The sequence below is a fragment of the Hemitrygon akajei genome, chromosome 11 (genome assembly GCF_048418815.1).
Source record: "Hemitrygon akajei chromosome 11, sHemAka1.3, whole genome shotgun sequence".
Classification (NCBI taxonomy): Eukaryota; Metazoa; Chordata; class Chondrichthyes; order Myliobatiformes; family Dasyatidae; genus Hemitrygon; species Hemitrygon akajei.
The window spans coordinates 51,367,612-51,388,800 of NC_133134.1; the positions used below are offsets into that span (position 1 = coordinate 51,367,612).

General features: G+C 40.7%; 1 protein-coding gene across 1 annotated transcript in view; it reads left to right on the forward strand.

Annotated features, from left to right (window-relative positions):
- The first annotated feature begins 6,727 nt into the window (after positions 1-6,727).
- The window catches only part of drg2 (developmentally regulated GTP binding protein 2), a 40,126-nt gene continuing 25,664 nt past the window's right edge, over positions 6,728-21,189 (forward strand). Inside the window, exons 1-3 of the mRNA XM_073060849.1 lie at positions 6,728-7,054; positions 15,059-15,219; positions 19,630-19,719. Coding sequence (XP_072916950.1) covers positions 6,991-7,054; positions 15,059-15,219; positions 19,630-19,719 — 315 coding nt within the window. The 5' untranslated portion in view covers positions 6,728-6,990. The remainder of the gene's footprint in view (positions 7,055-15,058; positions 15,220-19,629; positions 19,720-21,189) is intronic.

Genomic DNA, 21,189 nt, shown 5'->3' on the forward strand with positions numbered 1-21,189 from the left:
TATATTAATATTGAATAGATTCTTTTAAAAAATCTGTGTGAAACACCAGGTAGGTACAAATGTATTCTTGATGAAAAGTGAGATCTGAATTGGGTGCTATTAAAATTGATTTTTGTCTGGTTGCAATTTTCTAAATAAACCCAGTGAGGTCACTAAGTCATTAGGAATCAACTGACAAGGGAGTTTACTATTTTTGCACAAAATATTAACTGAAGAATGGTAAAACAGGTTCAGCTACAAGCAGTAGCTTCGGTATTATAATTGAAGTTATTGTCTATTCATGTTGGAAATGGTCATTACCTGATGCCTTTGAGCCTGAATAATACTTGCAGCTTGCAACCGATGCTTGAATGTTGCCCTGGTCTTGCTGCTTGCAGGAATGGACTGTGTTAGTTGCTCAGGAGTTGCATATAGAGTTGAACGTTGTGCAAAAATCCTCACTTCTGACCTTGTGATGAAAGGAAACAGAAACACAGAAAATAGGTGCAGGAGTAGGCCATTCCACCCTTCGAGCCTGCACCGGCATTCAGTATGATCATGGCTGATCATCCAACTCAGAACCCTGTACCTGCTTTCTTTCCATACCCCCTCATCCCTTTAGCCACAAGGGCCATATCTAACTTCCTCTTAAATATAGCCAATGAACCGGCCTCAACTGTTTCCTGTGGCAGAGAATTCCACAGATTCACCACTCTCTGTGTGAAGAAGTTTTTCCTCATCTCGGTCCTAAAAGGCTTCCCCTTTATCCTTAAACTGTGACCCCTCGTTCTGGACTTCCCCAACATCGGAAACAATCTTCCTGCATCTAGCCTGTCCAATCCCTTTAGAATTTTATACGTTTTAATAAGATCCCCCCTCAATCTTCTAAATTCCAGCGAGTATAAGCCTAGTCGATCCAGTCTTTCTTCATATGAAAGTCCTGCCATCCCAGGAATCAATCTGGTGAACCTTCTTTATACTCCTTCTATGGCAAGGATGTCTTTCCTCAGATTAGGAGACCAAAACTGCACACAATACTCCAGGTGTGGTCTCACCAAGGCCTTGTACAACTGCAGTAGAACCTCCCTGCTCCTGTACTTGAATCCTCTTGCTATGAATGCTAACATACCATTTGCCTTTTTCACCGCCTGCTGTATCAGCATGCCCACCTTCAATGACTGGTGTACAATGACACCCAGGTCTCGTTGCACCTCTCCTTTTCCTAATCAGCCACCATTCAGATAATCTATTTTCCTGTTCTTGCAACCAAAGTGGATAACCTCACATTTATCCACATTAAATTGCATCTGCCATGAATTTGCCCACTTACCTAACCTATCCAAGTCACCCTGCATCCTCTTGGTATCCTCCTCACAGCCAACACTGCCGCCCAGCTTCGTGTCATCCGCAAACTTGGAGATGCTGCATTTAATTCCCTCGACTAAATCTATATTGTAAACAACTGGGGTCCCAGCACTGAGCCTTGCAGTACCCCACTGGTCACTGCCATTCTTAAAAGGTCCTGTTTATTCCCACTCTTTGCTTCCTGGAAGGTCATTAATGAAGCAGCTGAACTATTCCTCTAATGTTTCAGGGTTGAAAGTTTGACCTTCAACTATGACAACCATCTTGGTAAAGGTATGACTAACCAACTGAGGGCTTCTTCATGCTATGCTTGGTCACATGCAGCTTGATGATCTCAGGGATAGTTGCACTTGTTTCACCTCTGGAATTCAGTTCAATTTGGCACCTAGCTGTTTGTGAAGCCAAGTGATCGTGGCAAAAAATGAGAATAGAGAGCAGGTTCTAGGACAAGTGCCTTCCACAGCAGTGTTAATATCGTCAGTCAGTTTACTCACTGACAATAGAAAAGGTTTATTAACATGATTTATAAAAGTTCTGAAGCTCTTGTTAATCTTCAATGACACTACAGGTTTTTTAACTGCTGATGTATATAGAGCAGGCAAAATAGTACAAAGACACGTGGAGGCTTTTCTAGTTGCATATGGAATTCAGAGCAATGCAGGTAAATGAGTGGCATAAATTTTAATAAGTCATTAGACAGATTAGGATGGTTAAGGTTTCAGGGCCTGACAATGCATCCTATTGTACCTTGTGAGAGGCTAGTGCAGAAATTGCAGGGGCCCTGGCAAATTTTTAAATGTGTCCTTAACCACAGGTGAGGTGTCAGAGAACTGAGGATAGCTAATGTTGTACCATTGTTCAAGAAAGGTTCTAAGAATAAGGTGGGAAATTATAGTCTGGTGAGCCTGATATCAACAGAGGGTAAATTATTGGAAGGCCTTCCAAGGGATCACTTGTATAAGTATTTGGATAGACAGGGTGTAATTAGGGAATGTCAACGTAGCTTTGTAAGTGGTAGGTCATGTCTAGCAAATTTTAGAAGTTTTTTGAGGTTACCAGGAAAGTAGATGGAGAAAAACAGGTAAACATTATCCACATGGACTTTAGCAAGGCCTTCGATTAAGTCCCCCGTGGGAGGCTGGTCCAGACAGGTTAGTCGCTTGGTATTCAAGACAAAGGAGTAAATTGGATTCAACATTGGCAAGAGAAGCCTGCATGTGGTCATGGGTGGTAGTCTCACTGACTGGAGCCCTGTGACTAGTGGTGTGCTGCAGGGATCAGTGCCTGGTCGGTTATTGTTTGTCATCTATGTCGACAATCTGGATGATGTGGTAAACTGGATCAACAAATTTGAGGATGGCACCAAGATTGGGGATGTAGCAGACAGCGAGGAAGGCTATCAAAGCTTTCAGCAGGATCTGGACCACCAGCTGGAAAAATGAGCTGAAGAGTAGCGATGAATTTAATGCAGACAAGTATGAGGTGTTTCACTTTGGAAGGATAAATTATGATTGAACATAAACATTGAACAGTAAGGGCAGTTGAATGGATCTGAGAATGGCAGATCCACAATACCTTGAAAGTGGTGTCACAGGTAGATGGGATTGTGAAGAAAGCTTTTGGCACATTGACCTTTTTCCCCTCTCAACTGGTCAAAATGGCACCTGTGTACAATGCTCCCTCGATTGACATCTGGATAGACAATAAAACTACTTATTTCACTTCTTTTACATCTACCTTTCATCTTGAACATATTTCTGGAAATGTTGGAGCCTTCAAGTCGCAGTTTGGAGATCATTTGGGTAATCCAGCGCTTTGCTGTCCCCAAGAGGATTCCGGGAGGCAGCGAGCACGAGCCTCGAGGCAAGGAAGCTGTGGGACAGGGCACAAGCAGATGTTCAACTCTATTTTGGTAATTAAAGTGATGAGAGAGATTGAAACATCAAAGCAAATGAGGTGTGTGAGTGCCAACTGCCCGCTTTCTGATCACCGGTGGGATTGCTCTGCTGTCGGGGGCGCTTCTGTGGCCTCCCGCTATGCCTGGAGGGTAGGCCTCTAGGTCTCTCTCGATGATGTTGGAGGATGTTACCGAGGTTTTCTACATTTATGGATTTGGACTATGGACTTTTTTTTCAGTCTTAAATTTTTTATATTCTGTGATTTTGCCTTATTTTTTCTTTTTCTTGTGTGGAGGAGGGAGATTTGGGGGCCATTGTTCTCACTGCATTTTGTGTTGGGCAGGGGTTTAGGGGTTAATGATCATGTTGCCATTCTTTTCTGTGCAGCGGGTCTCTGAACTGACTTCCATGGTTTTTTTTTTCTTGGTTTCGTGGCTATCTGGAGAAGAAGAATGTAATAGTTGTATACTGTATACATACTTAGATAATAAATCAACCTTCTGAACCTTTATTGGGTTGGGATCTAATGCTGAAGTTGTATAATACACTGTTGAGGCTAAATTTGGAGTTCTAGTCACTTATCTACAGGAAAGATATCAATAAGATTGAAATAGTATAGAGAAAATTTACAAGCATGTTGCCAGAAGTTGAGGACCTAAGTTATGGGAAAAGGTTGAATAGGTTAGGTCTTTATTCTCTGGACTGTAGGAGAATGAGGGGAAATTTGATAAAATTATACAAAATTGAGGGGTATGGATATGGCTAAGGGAAGCAGGCTCTTTCCCCAGAGGTGGGTGAAACTAGAACCAGAGGTGAAGGGTGAAAAGGTGAGATATTTAAGGAGAACCTGAGGGGTAACTTCACTCAGAGGGTGGTGCAAGTGTAGAACGAGCTGGCAGCGGAACCGGTGAATGCAGGTTCAATTGTAACATTTAGATAAATACATGGATGGGAGGGTGTGGAGAGCGATGCTCCAGGTGAGGGTTGATGGGACCAGACAGAATTAACAGCATAGCATGGGCTAGATCACAAGGCCCTATATCTGTGCTGTAATGCTCCATGGCTATTATGAAGAAGTGGTTGCAATGTGGGGAATTAAACATTCTGACAAGATGGGCAAAAGTGGAAAAGGAGGTGGAGTGGCCCTGGTCTTAAGGAATGGGCTAAAGACGCTAGGCAGAGAGAAAGAAACTTAACTCAGAAAATAATGAAATGGCATTGGGGTAGGTGGAATTAAGAAACAGCAATGGGCAGAAATTGTAAATGATGTGGTTGGCTTTCATAGCTATTAAGAGGCTCTGAGAGAACTGTGAATGTAATACAACAGAATTTTGCAAAAAGCAAGAGTCTCAGTCCAACCTGAAGTCAGAAGTTTTAAACTGAGTAAGTCAAGTGACAAAGGCACGTTTTGAGTTGGTTAAAATAAACTGGGGAACTACATTAAAAACAAGAGATTCTTCAGATGCTGGAAATCCAGAGCAACATACACAAAATGCTGGAGAAACTCAGCAGGTAAGCAGCATCTGTGGAGGAGAATGAACATTGAACATTTTAGGCCAAGACCCTTCACCGAGCCAATTACCTTTAAAAGTATGGCAGTAAATTAGCAAGGTCTAATTTGTAAACAATCTTTTGCAAGTATATTCCTTTGAATGCAAAAAGAACAGGAAAAGTGGTCCAGCTGAAGTTTTCGGAAAACAAAGAATGCATTAGATGAAAATAATAAGATTTATAACATTTTTGAATTATAACATTGCAGAATTCATCAAAGAAGCGTCAAGAATAGGAGCAAGAGAAGGCTATTTCAAGCTTGCCTGTCATCAATGTCCAATTTACTGTCATCTGCAAGTGTATATGTGTGCAGTGAAAAACTAAACTTGCAACAGCTTCACATAAGCAACATCCATAAGAAAACTATATACTATTAAAACTATAAATACACATTTTTTTTACTAGAATGCAAGTAGAATAACAAACAGCAAAGTCCATTTTTGTGCTAAACTGTAGAAATTAGGGTTTTGATCAACACACACAAAATGCTGGTGGAACACAGCAAGCCAGGCAGCATCTATAGGAAGAAGTACAGTCAACGTTTCTGGCTGAGACCCTTCATCAGGACTAGGTAAATTAGGGTTTTGATGGTTGGTTCAAGAACTGAATGTTTGACGGAAGTAACTTGTATTCAGTAATATCATTACTGATCTACTCCAAGCCTCAATTCCCTGAACTTTAAAATGTACTTATCTTCAAATACTTATAATGACCTGGCTTCCACAACTCTCTGGACAGAGAATGCCAGTGATTCACCACTTTGCAAGAAGAAATTTCCAGATATCTTGGTTTAAATAACTAGTTTCTTAGGCTGAAAAATGTGTCCCTTGTTTTAAGATTTTTCCACAAGTAAAAACATTTCAACATCCACTTCATCATGTCATGTCAGTTATTTTTGTTTCAATCTTATTCTTCCGAGCTCCACAGTAACATAAAGCTTGACTGTTAACTGCAACAACACTTGAAACTACATGTACTTCTATGAATTGGCTTTTGAGGAATGAAAATTTATTTTTGTAACCTACTTCCTCCCTCTGCATACTGCTAAGCCTCATGAGGTATTTCTATCTCCAGTACCGGGCCGAATATACATTTCCTTACACCTGACTACCTTTCCCACGATTTGGTCGTTCAAATCTATGCCAGTTCAAAAGACAACCCTACTCCCTATTCTCTTTCCTATTACTTGAGTGGTAGAACCAGGGAAGAGTTGATGGTAAAGAGGAGAGAATAGGTTACGTGGAAATAGGATTGCTTCGTGACTGGCACATTTTGCGGGTATAGGAGGAAAACAGAGCACCTGAAAGAAATCCACCGGTCACAAGGCGAACACGCACATTATACCTCGACAACACCAGAGTTCGAGAATTAACTCAGCAGCTTTGTGCCCAAATGCCGGAACGTCTTTCCGCGGGTTAACAGCTGCAAGCAGGTTTCACCGCCGATGAGAGTTGAGTAGAAATTCTACAGATATTACAAACAACTGATTTCCAGTCAATTCCTTAAAGAGTTACGAGGAAAAAAACCCTGCTTTTTAATGTCAAATTATATTGAATTGCCTTTATCACACAATATTTGAGAAAACTTTTGTATGTCCTTTTGTGATTTCCCCGTGGTTAATGCCGCAATTGCAGCATTGCCCCTATCAACTTCTCCGTGAAATTGTCTACGTAAACGAAATGAAGGGGAAAAAATAGATTACATTAGCAGCTACAGGGATAGAGAATGTGTCAGTTAACCTCCAAACCAAGAAAATATAACGCAAACAAAAATGTGATGAAGTGATGTGAAATGGATAACGAGCAAGTGGGCACTGCGACAGCAACAACACACAAGATGCTGGTGGAACACAGCAGGCCAGGCAGCATCGAGAGGGAGAAGCACTGTCGACGTTTCGGGCCGAGACCCTTCGTCAGGACTGGAGTCCCTATGGACGCTGCCCGGCCTGCTGCGTTCCACCAGCATCTTGTGTGTGTGTTGTCGCAGTGCCCACTTGCTCGTTATCCATTTCATTCGTCTGCAGATTTCCCCGTGACTGCGGCAGCAGCAGCAAGGAGCGGAACCAAAGACGCGCTCAGAGGAAGCCAGGATATTTTTCTCGGATGCAATCGAGCCGGGTTCCGGATCCGCTGTGGGAAGTTTCCAGAATTTGCGACAACTTTTTGGTGAATTTGCTCCGGGATTCAAAGCTGCAACCATGGGGATCCTGGAGAAAATCTCGGAGATCGAGAAGGAAATCGCACGGACCCAGAAAAACAAAGGTTGGCGCCGTGGAAATGAAATAAACTTCATCCGTAGCCCGTAGACGCTGCGGTACAATGAGTTCTTGCTCCCCTCCCCCATAGTCTGTGCAATGTGTCCATGAGCCCGTAGCCTGTAGAAAGTGAACGTAGACTCCCACTGTAGAATATGCCCATTGCACCCCCAGAATTTGTTCATGCTCAATGTGCTCACGGGCCTTGCGCCACATATGATTAACCCTCTGCATCCTTAGCATGTGCTTATTAGCTTCATTTGATTCCTTAATCCCCTGCACTTCATAGAATGTGTTCATTATTTTCCATTTGCGCCTTATCAAACATAATAAATAAACCATTCCTTGTTTCCTACTTTTCCTTATTAGGTTGTTCATTAACTCTACACTCCCACCCCATATTGATTTATTAATATCCCACCCCATATTAATTTACCAAACCGTTTATCGTTTATCGAATAGATTGTATTTATCAACCCCAGCTACACACTATACCTTCACTCCATTCCTTGCTGTTTGTACACTGAAGCATTCATTAATATCTGCATGTACTTGTTAGATTTTATTTATTTACTGTCTTCACAATGTGTAGATTTTTAAAATAAGCTCACATGCCATTCAGTGTACTTTTAACTATATCTCCCATGTGCATTCTATAAATTTTGTCCTCTGAGGAGGGTAGTGGTGGGTCTTGTTCTGGCTGGAGGTCTGTGACTAGTGTGCAGGGATCCGTTTTGGAACCTCTAGTTTGTGATATGACGTGAATAAAAATGTGGATTGGTGGATCAATGAGGTTGTGAATTAGTGGCATTATGGTTAGCATAACGAGGGGTACCATGGGATCTAGCTCATTTACAGCTATGGGCTGAGAAATAGTAGACAGAGTTTAACTTGGCCAGATGTGACGTTTTGCACTTTGGGAGATCAAATGTAAAGAGATGGTACATTGTTCATGGCAAAACCCTTCATTGCCAGTTTTTTTCCCCCAAGGTTGACGTGTCTAGTATCAGAGAGCATGGACTTAAGGTGACTTCTGAGGAGGTGTGTGGAGCAAGTTTTTTTCACAGAATGGTGGGTGACTGGAATATGCTTCCTAGGGTGGTGGAGGAGGCAAATTCAATGGAGGGATATTGGGGTCCAAACTTAGTTTCCTGAAAGTGTTATATAGATCCATAGGTTGGTGAAGAAGACATGTAGCGTGTTTGCCTTTTATTAGTTGATGAATTGAGTTCAAGAGTCAGGAAGGTATTTTGCAAAATTAATTTGGTCACACCTGGGTATTGCATTCAGTCTTGTTGACCCAATTCAGGAAGGATATCAAGGCTTTGGAGAGGGTATAGATGGGGTTTACCAGGATGCTGCCTGGAGTTGAGGGCGTATTTTAAAGTGAGATTAGATAAACTTGGGTTTTCTCTGGGCTGGCAGAGACTGAGTGAAGATCTGATAGAGCTTTATAAGATTATGAGAGGCATAGATAGGCAGTAACTTTTTCCTAGGGTTGAAATGTTTAATACCAGAGGACATACATTTAAGGTGAGGCAGGAAAGTTCAAGGGCCATATGCAGAACAAGTTTTTGCACAGAGTGGTGGGTGCTTGGAATGGGGTGGAGGTGGAGACAAATAAAATACATTTAAGAGGCACGTAAATGGAAGGATATGGATATTGTGTAGCAAAAGAGATTAAGTCAGTTGGGCATTTCATTTCTAATTTGATTAGTTCAGCACAATATTGTGTGCCTTAGGGGTTGCTCCTGTAATGTACTGTTCTATGTTCTAAACCTTCCTCGCTTCCTGTAGATTATATTCATTACCACCGCATTAACCTATATGTTGTTTATTTGAACTCCCTAGGTGGTTATTTTGTCCTCCTGCACTGAAGACCTCTTCACACCCTTGAAATTTTAAAGAAAAATTCCCCATGCAAGCTATAGAATGATCATCATTTCCTCACTACACACGCCAATAATTGCCAACACACACAAAATGCTGGAGGAACTCAGCAGGCCAGGCAGCATCTAGGAAAAGAGTAAACAGTCAATGTTTCGAATCGAGACCCTTCATCAGGATTGGACATTGTGTAGGACTCCAATAATTAGCTGTTTTCATCTTACCCATTGAGTTCATTGTCCTTCCCGAGCCTAGGCTTAGTAACCAATCCTCCCACATACAGATTTGTTCATCACTCTCGGGCATTTTGTACCACACTGAGAGACAAAATGCTGGAGGAACTCAGTAAGTCAGACAGCATTTATGGAGGGAAGCAAACGGTCGATGCTTTAGGCCTAGACAAGGATGCTACCTGGCTTGTTGATTCCCTCCAGCATTTTGAGCGCATTGTTCAAGATTTCCAGCATCTACAGAATCCCTAGTATGCACCACATTGACATTCATTTACAAACATCACACTCTGTAGTTTGTAATCCTTTCTCACTGCATCCTGCTAATTGTGTTCACTACACTTTCACCTCATTCATTTCACTGTTCCGTTCAAGTTGAGATCAATGGGTTACATCACCTCGGCATTGTGTTTGGTGACGCTGTGGACTGTGTTCAGTAATACAGCTGACCACCAGTGGATTATGGGCACAACCTATTTCAGTTGTCTAGAATACTGGCTTCTTCACCCTGTTACGCAGGCAGTAATTTTCTACATTTTCCATATAATGTATGCTGAAAACTCAAAATAAGAGTATTGTATGAAGAACAATAATTAGATGAGAAATAAAAGCAAAGCCTGCTGGTATGATACTGAATTGGAAAATACTGGAAATACTCAGTGGGTCAGGACACATCTGTGGCAAGAGAAACAGTCGATGTTTCACATTGAACCCAGTGAGATTTCCCTGGATTTTCTGTTTTAGATTTTCATCTGTTGGTATGGTGTTAGCATGCCTTTGTGTTAATACAAGGAAGTTGATGGACAGCAGGTTGCAGAGATCTAGGTTAAATGTGGAAGATGTATGAAGTAAATATCCCTAGTTAATGGAGGAAAGAGCAAACTTGGAATTGTTAAAGACACTGTTTTACCACCCTGGAGAGATTTTAAAATAGTGTATAACTTTTTAAAGAAATTGTTGATGGTATTTCAATCTCTATCTTAATTTCATCAATACTCCAGTTTATTTTATGCTCTGTGAAATACAAATTGAAAATTGAGCTTTTAACTTCATAATTGATTTATTATCAAGGTACATATGTGTCACCATTTACAACCCTGAGATTCATTTTCTTGCCGGCATACTCAATAAATCCTTAATAGAATCAGTGAAAGACCTCAACTTGGGCATTCAACCAGTGAGCAAAAGACAACAAACTGTGCAAATAGAAAAAGAAAGAATTAGTAATAATGAGTAAATAAGCAATAAATATCGAGAACATGAGATGAAGAGTCCTTGAGAGTGAGGAATTTAAAGGTGCTGACTCTCCACCTCTGATCCACTGATGAGGACTGGCTCATGGACCTCTGGTTTTCTCCTCCTGAAGTCAATAATCTGCTTCTTGGTTTTGCTGACATTGAGTAAGAGGTTTTTGCTGTGGCACCCCTCAGCCAGATTTTCAATCTTTCTACAAACCCCATTTCCAGAAAAGTTGGGATATTTTCCAAAATGCAATAAAAACAAAAATATGTGATATGTTAATTCACGTGAACCTTTATTTAACTGACAAAAGTACAAAGAAAAGATTTTCAATAGTTTTACTGACCAACTTAATTGTATTTTGTAAATATACACAAATTTAGAATTTGATTGCTGCAACACACTCAACAAAAGTTGGGACAGAGTTAAAATAAGATTGAAAAGTGCACAGAATATTCAAGTAACACCGGTTTGGAAGACTCCACATTAAGCAGGCTAATTGGTAGCAGGTGAGGTATCATGACTGGGTATAAAAGTAGCGTCCATCAAAGGCTCAGTCTTTGCAAGCAAGGATGGGTTGTTGCTCACCCCTTTGTGCCAAAATTCGTGAGAGAATTGTTAGTCAGTTTAAAAGGAACATTTCCCAATGCAAGACTGCAGAGAATTTAGGTCTTTCAACATCTACAGTACATAATATTGTGAAAAGATTCAGAGAATTCAGAAACATCTCAGTGCGTAAAGGGCAAGGTCGGAAACCACTGTTGAATGCGTGTGATCTTCGAGCCCTCAGGTGTCACTGCCTAAGAAACCGTCATGCTACTGTGACAATTATAGCCACCTGGGCTCGGGAGTACTTCGGAAAACCATTGTCACTTAACACAGTCTGTCGCTGCATCCAGAAATGCAACTTGAAACTGTATTACGCAAGGAGGAAGCCATTCATCAACTCTATGCAGAAATGCCGGCGAGTTTTCTGGACCCGAGCACATCTCAGATGGACCAAAAGACTGTGGAACCGTGTGCTGTGGTCAGATGAGCCCACATGTCAGCGAGTTTTCGGAAAAAACGAGCGTCGAGTTATCCGTGCCAAAGATGAAAATGACCATCCTGATTGTTATCAGCGAAAGGTGCAAAAGCCAGCATCTGTGATGGTATGGGGGTGCATCAATGCCCACGGCATGGGTGAGTTGCATGTATGTGAAGGTACCATTGACTCTGAGGCGTATATTAGGATTTTAGAGAGACATATGTACCATCAAGGCGACGTCTCTTCCCAGGACGTCCATGCTTATTTCAGCAGGACAATGCCAGACTGCATTCTGCACGGGCTACAACAGCGTGGCTTTGTAGACACAGAGTGCGTGTGCTTGACTGGCCTGCTGCCAGTCCAGATCTATCTCCTATTGAAAATGTATGGCGCATCATGAAGAGGAGAATCAGACAATGGAGACTACGGACGGTTGAGCAGCTGAAGTCTTATATCAAGCAAGAATGGACAAAATTTCCAATTGCAAATCTACTACAATTAGTATCCTCGGTTCCAAAACGATTAAAAAGTGTTATTAAAAGGAAAGGTGATGTAACACAATGGTAAACATGCCTCTGTCCCAACTTTTGTTTGAGTGTATTGCAGCCATCAAATTCTAAATGTGTGTATATTTACAAAATACAATTAAGTTGGTCAGTAAAACTATTGAAAATCTTTTCTTTGTACTTTTGTCAGTTAAATAAAGGTTCACGTGAATTAACATATCACAGATTTTTGTTTTTATTGCGTTTTGGAAAATATCCCAACTTTTCTGGAAATGGGGTTTGTATGTGCTGACTCGTCACCACCTTTGATTCAGCCATTGACAGTGGTGTTGTCAGCAAACTAGAATATGGCATTGGAGCTCTGCTGAGCTTCACAGTCATAGTGGCTACCCTGTGAGTAGAGCAAGGGGCTAAGTACACAGCCTCGTGTTGCACCTGTGAGATCGGGCAGGAGATTTTGTTGTCAATACGAAGAGCCAGTGAGATAACATCTGCAGTGGATCTGTTCGAGAAGGCAAATTGGAGCAGATCCGAGTCACTTCTCAGGCAGGAGTTGATGTGCCTCAACACCAACAGTTCCCTGTGGATGTAAGTGCTACTGAACAGTGGACATTGAGGCACATTACCACGTTCTTTTTAGGCACTGGTATAATTGAAGCAGGAGGTTAGAGGTCTCAGTGAACACTCCAGCCAGTTGATCAGCACAGGTTTTTCTTGCTTGCTTGTGGTAAGATGGCACACACTGTCGCAACAGCCTCTCCGGGTCCAACCAAAGGAATAATTGTTCACCCTTTACATCTTTTTTTACGATCTCAAGACACTACTGGATATTAAGAACATCAAGTCTAGCAGGTCTACCCCTTTAGCAAGTTGCTGGATATCGATGGAGCTGGGTTTGTGTACTGTGTTGTCAACTGGATGTGTTGGGTATCATTGTGTGGAAGCGATGCATGGGTCAACAAACAGTGCAAATAATTATCTTGGAGATCTTATTGTGATCACAAGACCCTGCTGGACATTGGTAATGTAGTAAACTGCAAGTCTAGCTCTGGTTCATAGGTGAGACTGACAGCAGGGGAACTTCATGGCTTCAGTTGTTGCACGGAACAGGCTGTCATGCCTGTTGAGGCCACCCAGGAGAGGAGATTCCAGAGGCCGTGTGGGAGAGAGCAGAGGCCTCTGGCCATGCTGGAATCTGTGCTGGTTGGGGGCTTGCCCTCCAGTGTTCACTCAGTGGAAGAAAGCTGGATTGTCTTTGCGGCTGGAATAGCACGTGATGAAGAACTAACTGCGTGCTTGTTTGTGCAGATACATAGCTCTAGGACAACATCCCATGCTCTATCAATATATAGGCCATGCCACTCAGGGACTTGGGCTATTTTTAAGATGGTATGTTTTCCTGCTATTGTAACTATATATGCTTATATGTGTGCCCTGTGTGTGACTACTGATACTGTGTTTTGTACCTTGGCCCCTGAGGAATTCTGTTTCATTTGGCCGTATTCATGTGTGTGATTAATGACAATTAAACTTGAACTGAATTGGGAGTTCATTAACTTCTTGCCGTTTTCTGACGTCAGTTTGTTGCAGAAAGGTAATAACTTAAAGGTATTTTCAGTAGTGAAAATCCAAAATGTCATTAAACCGATTGAGTTTCTAATTGCAGTAAATTATAAAGTTAAAAGCACAATTTTAGATTTAATATTTTCAGTGTTCTACAAAGCAAATCAAGATAGCTGAAACATACAAGTGCTGTGGCCACATGCTCAGTCCACACTCTAGACTGACCTTGTGAGTTCACATTTCAATCCTGTTCATTTGATGCCTCCAGAACAAATCGGTGCAGAGCCTTGAGTGGACCTTGTCAGTTCACAGATAATTTAATGATGTGGTGTATAAGTATATACACCATGTTATAAACATTTTTGTACAAGAGCAAAGATATATCTGTTTATTGATTTCTGCTTTTAGTAATGACATCATCTGATTTTTTTAAAATTGTAAACTCATGCTGGATCTGGAGGGAGCTAATTCTTCTGTGTAATTTGGGGTGATGGATGGTCCCTACAAGTTCACCAGTAGGAGTAGTAGTTAGAACAATTTTAGAGCCAGAGTTAAGAGTTTTATACATGAAGCATGTTATCCTTGAGTGATTTGTTCTTCATTGCACACGGATGCATTAGCCTGGGTTTTGTGGTCCTTTGGCCCAAAATGTCTGTGCTGACCATGAGGTCAAATGAAACTAAATCCAGATCCCTCTATTCCCTTCATGTTCATGTGCCTCTTAAATGGCAGTCTCAGATCTTCTTTCACTATCTTTTTTCTTCCAGTCAATGATCACTCTGTATATTAAAAAAACTGTCCCTCTCTCACCATAAAGCTATGCCCTCTGGTATTTGACATTTCTACCCTGGGAAAGAGACTCTGATTATCTATCCATGCCACCTCTAATTTTATAAACTCTTATTAGACCTCCCCTAAGCCTCTGATACTGTAATCCAAATCTGTCCAACCAATACTCTCTAATCCAGGTGGCATCCTGGTGAAATTGCTCTGCAACCTCTTCAATGCTTCCACATCATCTCTGATGGAGTGACCAGACTAAGGCAATACTCCAAACAAAATATTATGCAGCTGCAACATGGCTTCCTAACTCTTATACACAGCACACTGACTGATGAAGGCAAGTATGCCATCTGCCTTCTTGACCACCTTATTCAACTTGTGTTGCCAACTTTCAGGGAGATATGGACCTGGACCCCAAGATACCTGTTATTCAGTGCCACGAAGCATCCTCCAATTTACTGTGCATATTTCCCTTACATTTGACCTCCAAAAGTGCGACACTTCACACTTGCCCAGATGAAATTCTATCTGTAGTTTCTTCACCCATATCTGCAACTGATCTAGATCCTGCATTTGACAACCTTTTCCACTACCCACAACTTTACCAACTTTTGTATCATCTATAAACTTACTAATAAACCCATCTTTTTTTAAAATCCAAGCCAATTATATATATCACAAAGAATGGTTTCATAGAATACGGGAATAAATACACTGAATAGATCTGAAGTCAACATTACTGGGAGACTGACTATAATATGATTGATATTTTACAGCCACTGAGTATCATTTGGGCTTGTTAAAAGCCAAACTTGCTAAGTACAGAGCACACTTGTTAGAACCCCCAAAATCAGCTGGATCAAAAGGTGAAGGCTTCGATGTGATGAAATCAGGAGATGCCAGGGTAGCTTTGATTGGATTCCCTTCTGTGGGCAAGGTAAGAACAAGTTTACTCTGTACGTCTTTTACACTTCCCAACAACAGTGTTGTGTGTTGGACTAACATGGTTGGTGGGACAAATTGGAGGAGATGCTGTAAATGGACAAAACTTCATTCAGCATTTTAACTGTGCAAGCCTTGTTTCCTTTAGAGACCACTCAATGAATGCTAACACCCAAAACATTAATATGTGGTATTGTGCACTTCCTGCTTTGGCCTTACTTTTTCTCCCTCTTGAGTAAATAAAGTTAGACTTTTATCTCCTGCACGTAATCCACCACCATGTTAAAGGCCGAAAAAGTACAACAGGAATCATGACCACAACAATACAAAAGCCTTTGAACCATTCTCTGTAATATGGGAGTTTTACTGAGCTGTACAAGGACTTTAAACCCCTCCACCCTCATCAAAGTTTTGAACAGAATTCGTTTGCATTCATTGTAGTGTTAAAAGTGCAATACCAGTCAAATGTAGATTTATTTTTCTGGTTACAATTTCTAATTGCTATCAGAGCATAAAATCTTCGTTGTAAATGGTTGTATGAAATGATGTACACACTTGTGAAATTGTTGTTATAGTCAGTACTTGTTTTCTGTAGATCCAAAGTTTGTGATCTTCATGTCAAGTGCTTGTGCTTTTATTATCAGTGCATCAATCATATGAATTAAATGGAATAAAATATTTCCAGCTATTTCTTACGGTTCAGATGGGCCTTAAAGAACATCACTCATTAGTATTTAAAGCATTTTGAAAATAACCCCTTCAATGCTTTGAAACATTTGATAAGATGCTGCATAAATATAGCATAGCTGAGAAATGGGTTGATCCAAGGTGATTGTTGCTTGTATGGAGCAATCAACGCAAGAAACATGAGCAAACCAGAAGCATGATGTCATGTATCACTACAGCATAGAAACAGGCCCTTTGGCCCCTCTGGTCCATGCTGAACGGATACTCTGCCTAGTCCCACCAGCCCACACCTAGACCAGAGCCCTCCATGCACCTTCCATCTGTATTCTTACCAAACTTCTCTTAAATGTTGCAGTCAAAACGGCTTTCGCCACTTCAGCTGGCAGCTCGTTGCACACTTGCACCACCCTCTGAATGAAGAGGTTCTTCCTCAGGTTCCCCTTAACTATTTTACCTTTCACCCTTAAGCTGTGACCTCTAGTTCTAGTCTCACCTAACAGTAGTGGAAAAACCTTGCTTGTGTTTACCCTGTTTATACCCCTTATAACTTTATATACTTCTATCAAATCTCTCTTCATCTTTCTATGCTCCAGTGAATAAAGTCCTAACCTACTCAGGTCCTTAAGTCCCATCAACATCCTTGTAAATTTTCTCAGTATTCTTTCAATCTTATTGATATCTTTCCTCTAGGTAGGTGACCAGGACTGAACACAGTGCTCTAAATTTGAAGTTGCCATGTCTTCTGCAACTTCAATATAACATACTAACTCCTGTTCTCAATACTGTGATTTGTGAGGCCAATGTGCCAAAAGCTCTTTACAACCCTATCTACTTGTGACGCCACTTTCAACAGATTGTGGATCTGTATTCCCAGATCGCTCTGATCCTCAGTGCCCTTCCATTCACTGTGTAAGTCCTATACTGGTTTGTTCCCGAAAATGCAGTTCCTCATACGTCAGCATTAAATTCCATCTGCCATTATTCAGCTTATTTTTCCAGCTGGTCCTGATATCCTGCAAGCTGAGATAGCCTTCCTCATTGTCCACTATGTCCTCAATCTCAGTGTCAACCATAAGTTTGCTGATCCAGTTTACCACATTATCATCCAAATTATTAATATAAGATGACAAATAGCAATTGACCCGGCACTGCTCCCTGCGGCACACCACCAGTCAGAGATGCAACCATCTGCCATCACTCTCTGGCTTCTCCCGCGAAGCCAATGCCGAATCAGTTTACTATTTCACTTTGAATGCTAAGCGACTGAACCTTCTGGACTAGCTCCCACACAGAACTTTGTTAATGGCCTTGCTAAGTCCATGTGGACAACATCTTCTGCCATTCCTTCATCATCTTTTCCAGTAACCCCCTCGGAAATCTGCATGATTGGTTAGACATCACTCATAAAGCCATGTTGACTATCCAAAATCAGACCATCTATCTAAATACTTATATATCCTGTTCCTTATAGTACCTTCCATTAATCTACCCACTATTGATATCAGGCTCACCAGTCTATAACATCCCAGTTTATTCTTAGAGCATTTTTGAACAACAGACCAACATTATCTGTGCTCCAAATCTCTGGCACCTCACCTGTGCCTAAGGATGTTCTAAATACCTCTGCTAGGGCCCCTGCAGTTTCTGAACTAGCCTCTCACGAGGTATGAAGGACTTCTTGCCAGGCCCTGGCTACTTATTTTAATTTACCCAAGATAACAAGCACCTCCTCTTCTGTTATCTGGATATGGTCCATGATCCCACTACTATTGTGCCTCTAATAAAAGTTCTGTAGACTCTGTATCCATCTCCTGAGTAAATACAAATGCAAAAAATCCATTTAAGATCTCCCCCATCTCTTTAGGCTCCATGCTTAGATGACCACGCTGATTTACAAATGGACCAATTTTGTCCCTTGCTGTCTATTTAGTCTTAATATATCTATAGAAACCCTTGGGATTCTCCTTCACCTTGTCTGCCATTGCAGCCCTATGCCTTCTTTTAGCCCTCCTGGTTTCCCTCTTAATTGTTCTTTTTTGTCTCTTATCCTCCTCAAGTACCTTATTTCTTCATTGCTGCCTACAGCTCCTGTGTACTACAGGTACTTCTTAACTGGGGCCTCAGTATCCATCAAAAACCAAGTTTCTCTAAACCTGTTACCCTTGCCTTTTATTCTAACAGGAACATAGAAATTCTGTACTCTCAATGTTTCACCTTTCAAGGCCTCCCACTTATCAAGCATCCCTTTGCCAGAAAACAATCTATCCCAATCCACACTTGCTGGATTCTTTCTGATGCTATCAAAATTAGCCTTTCTTCAATTTAGAATCTCAACCCAAGGACCCAGTCCTAGCCTCTCCCTAGTTATCTTGAAATAATTGGAATTATGATCACTAGATCTGAAGTGTTGTCACCTTTCTTACGATGCTCTCTAGTTCTGGTATTGTGGTTTATCTAATTGGAACCTCTATATATTGATTAAGGAAACTGTCCTGAACACATTTGACAAGTCCTATTTCATCCAGTCCTTTTATAGCATGAGAATCCCAGTCAATATGTGGAAAGTTAAAATCACCTACTATCACAACTTTATTTTTCTTGCAACTGTCTGCTATTTCTCTATAAGTTTGCTTCTCTAAATCCCACTGACAATTGCAAGGTCTTTAATATAATCCCATTAGCATGGTCATCCCTTTCTTATTCCTCAGTTCCACCCATAAAGTCTCAGTAGTAGAGCCCTCCTGCTTTCCTGTCTGAGCTCTGGCATGACACTTTCCCTGACATGTAATGCTGCCCCCTCCCTTTAATATCCCTTTATCATGTCTAGAACAATGGAAGGCTGGAACATTGAGCTGTCATTTCTACCTCTCCTGCAACCAAGACTCACTAATGGCTGCAGTATCATAATTCCATATGCTGATCAATACTCTTTACATTCAAATAACCAGAGTTCAGAATATTAGTCCCACTTCACTCAACCTTTCTGTTTCTATCTTTGTATGAATGCTTAACATCTACTTTCCCCACAACCACTCCATTAGCTGCCCTGCCTCTCTTAATTCCCATTACCCTTGCAGCTCTAGTTGAAACCACCTAGAGCAGTACTAGCAAACCTTTCTGGAAGGATAGTGGTCTCCCTCCAGTTCAGGTTCAAACTGTCCTGTTTGTACAGATCTCACCTTTTCTAAAAGAGAACCCAGTGATCCAAAATTTGAAGCCCTCCTTCCTGTACCATCTCCTTAGCCACGTGTTAAATTGTATTATCTTCCTGTCTTTAGCCTCACCAGCACGTGGCACAGGGAGCAATCATAGATCACCACCTTGGAGATCCTGTCCTTTAATTTAACACATAACTCTCTGAACTCACTTTGCAGGACCTAATCACCCTTTTTGCCTATGTCATTGGTACCAATGTGGACCATGATATCTGGCTTTTCACACTGCCCCTTAAAAATGCTTCTGTGATCTCAAGCTCCACAGAAAATGCCAAGTGACCCCACTTGCTTTTTAAATATGGTGCTAAAATCCACAAGCAGTGGCTTCCTTAATCACAAGTTCTGCAAGAAAAAAAACACTATGCTTTTATGCACAAAAATTATTCTCAGTAGTTCTGAAAATGCAGCTTTTTAGTGAGCATCAGTGTACGGCTTTGTACCTTCATTGTATTTAATTGTCACTCCCTGTTTTTTCTAAGTTATGCTACATATTTATTTTTCAGTCAACGTTTTTGAGTTTGATGACTTCCACTGCAAGTGAAGCAGCTTCATATGAATTTACAACCCTTACCTGCATTCCTGGTGTCATAGAGGTGAGATATTTGCATTAAAAAATTGTAGGTGCTGGAAATCTGAATTGTAATCAAAATTCCATAACTATCTTGATAGCTGAAGCATCTGTGGAAAGAGAAATCGAATTAACATTTCAGTTCAATGATCTTTCAAAAGGACTGTTCCCTTCATAGATGCTGGCTGACTTGCTGAGCATTTCCAGGGTTTAATGTTTTTATTTGAGAATACTTGTTTTACATTTCATTATTGGGATTTTTGCAAGATTAAATAATGCTGTATTTTCAAGTGTACCTTCTGATGGGGATGCTAGTGGACTATATTTGATATGGTCTACCCTTGACAGAAGAATGTACACCATTCTCTTCAATTGAATTCCAACCAGTTTAGGTTTTTAAATCAGTGTTCATCCCTAAAACAACCAGACTGCAGTTGTTGTCTGTTAATATTCACCTTCAGGTCCTTATTCCTATATTTTCTTGCTATTTTTATTGACTCCTCTTTTTGCTGTATAACAGTAACTGAACTAGTTTGTACCTATCTCAGTATCAGTGAAATGAAAAGTAGTTCCTTTCATTTGTCAACAATCTTTTCCTTATTTCTTCTAAATGTGAATGCTTGCCCACAGTGTCTGTAGCACCCCTGGTTTATTTGCAAGGCTAGAAGTTGTTCAGAGGCAAATCAGAAACAGTATTTGAAGGAATTGTGGTAATAAGCCAAGTTCCTGTTAAATAGATTAAGTTCTGGAAATAATGTTGATGGGATATTGCTCTATTTCTGTGCAGTGTATGATAACTTCCAAATTCTAACATCAGACAACCTTTGCTCCCAACTCTTGTGAAGAGGAAAGTCAGCACTATTATTTTTTGGAAGTTGGAAAGAATTTTCCATTGCAAATGCAGAAGTAAATGTAAAAATCCAGCTGTTACGGTCTGTGGCTCTGCTGCTGTGTAAGCTGTGATTGTTATAACTCCATGTGCTTTGCAGCTGAGCCTCCTTATGTGTACTTCCTTAGAGACATGGTACTGAAGCAAGTGCGACAATGTGAACTTGAATGTATGCAAACTGTTTGCAGGAAAATATTACTGCTTTTTTATTTTAGTGTATGTACTCTTTAATGACGTAGTTATTGACAAGTAACTTATTTGGGACTGAAAATTAACTTTAAGCAAACATTCTGTTTGTCATGGAAGTTTAAAATAGCAACATCTAAATGAAATGTATTGTTCTTTAACTGGCAAGAGAAAAATAATCAGAAAATTAAATCACCATTAATGGTTATATACTTCTGCACAAACAGTCGAGCATGATGGTAGGCAGCCTGGAGCCAGATCGTGTATATTGCATGTTGGCTGCTGTTGCTCCTAGTTTGTGACTTTGGAAATCACAAAAGATAGATTAAATGACACAAATATGTTTTGTCCCTGTGTGCTTCAGATTGAAGCTATAATGAGCAGGTATTTTTTGCTTAAAACAGGAATAAAATTACTTAA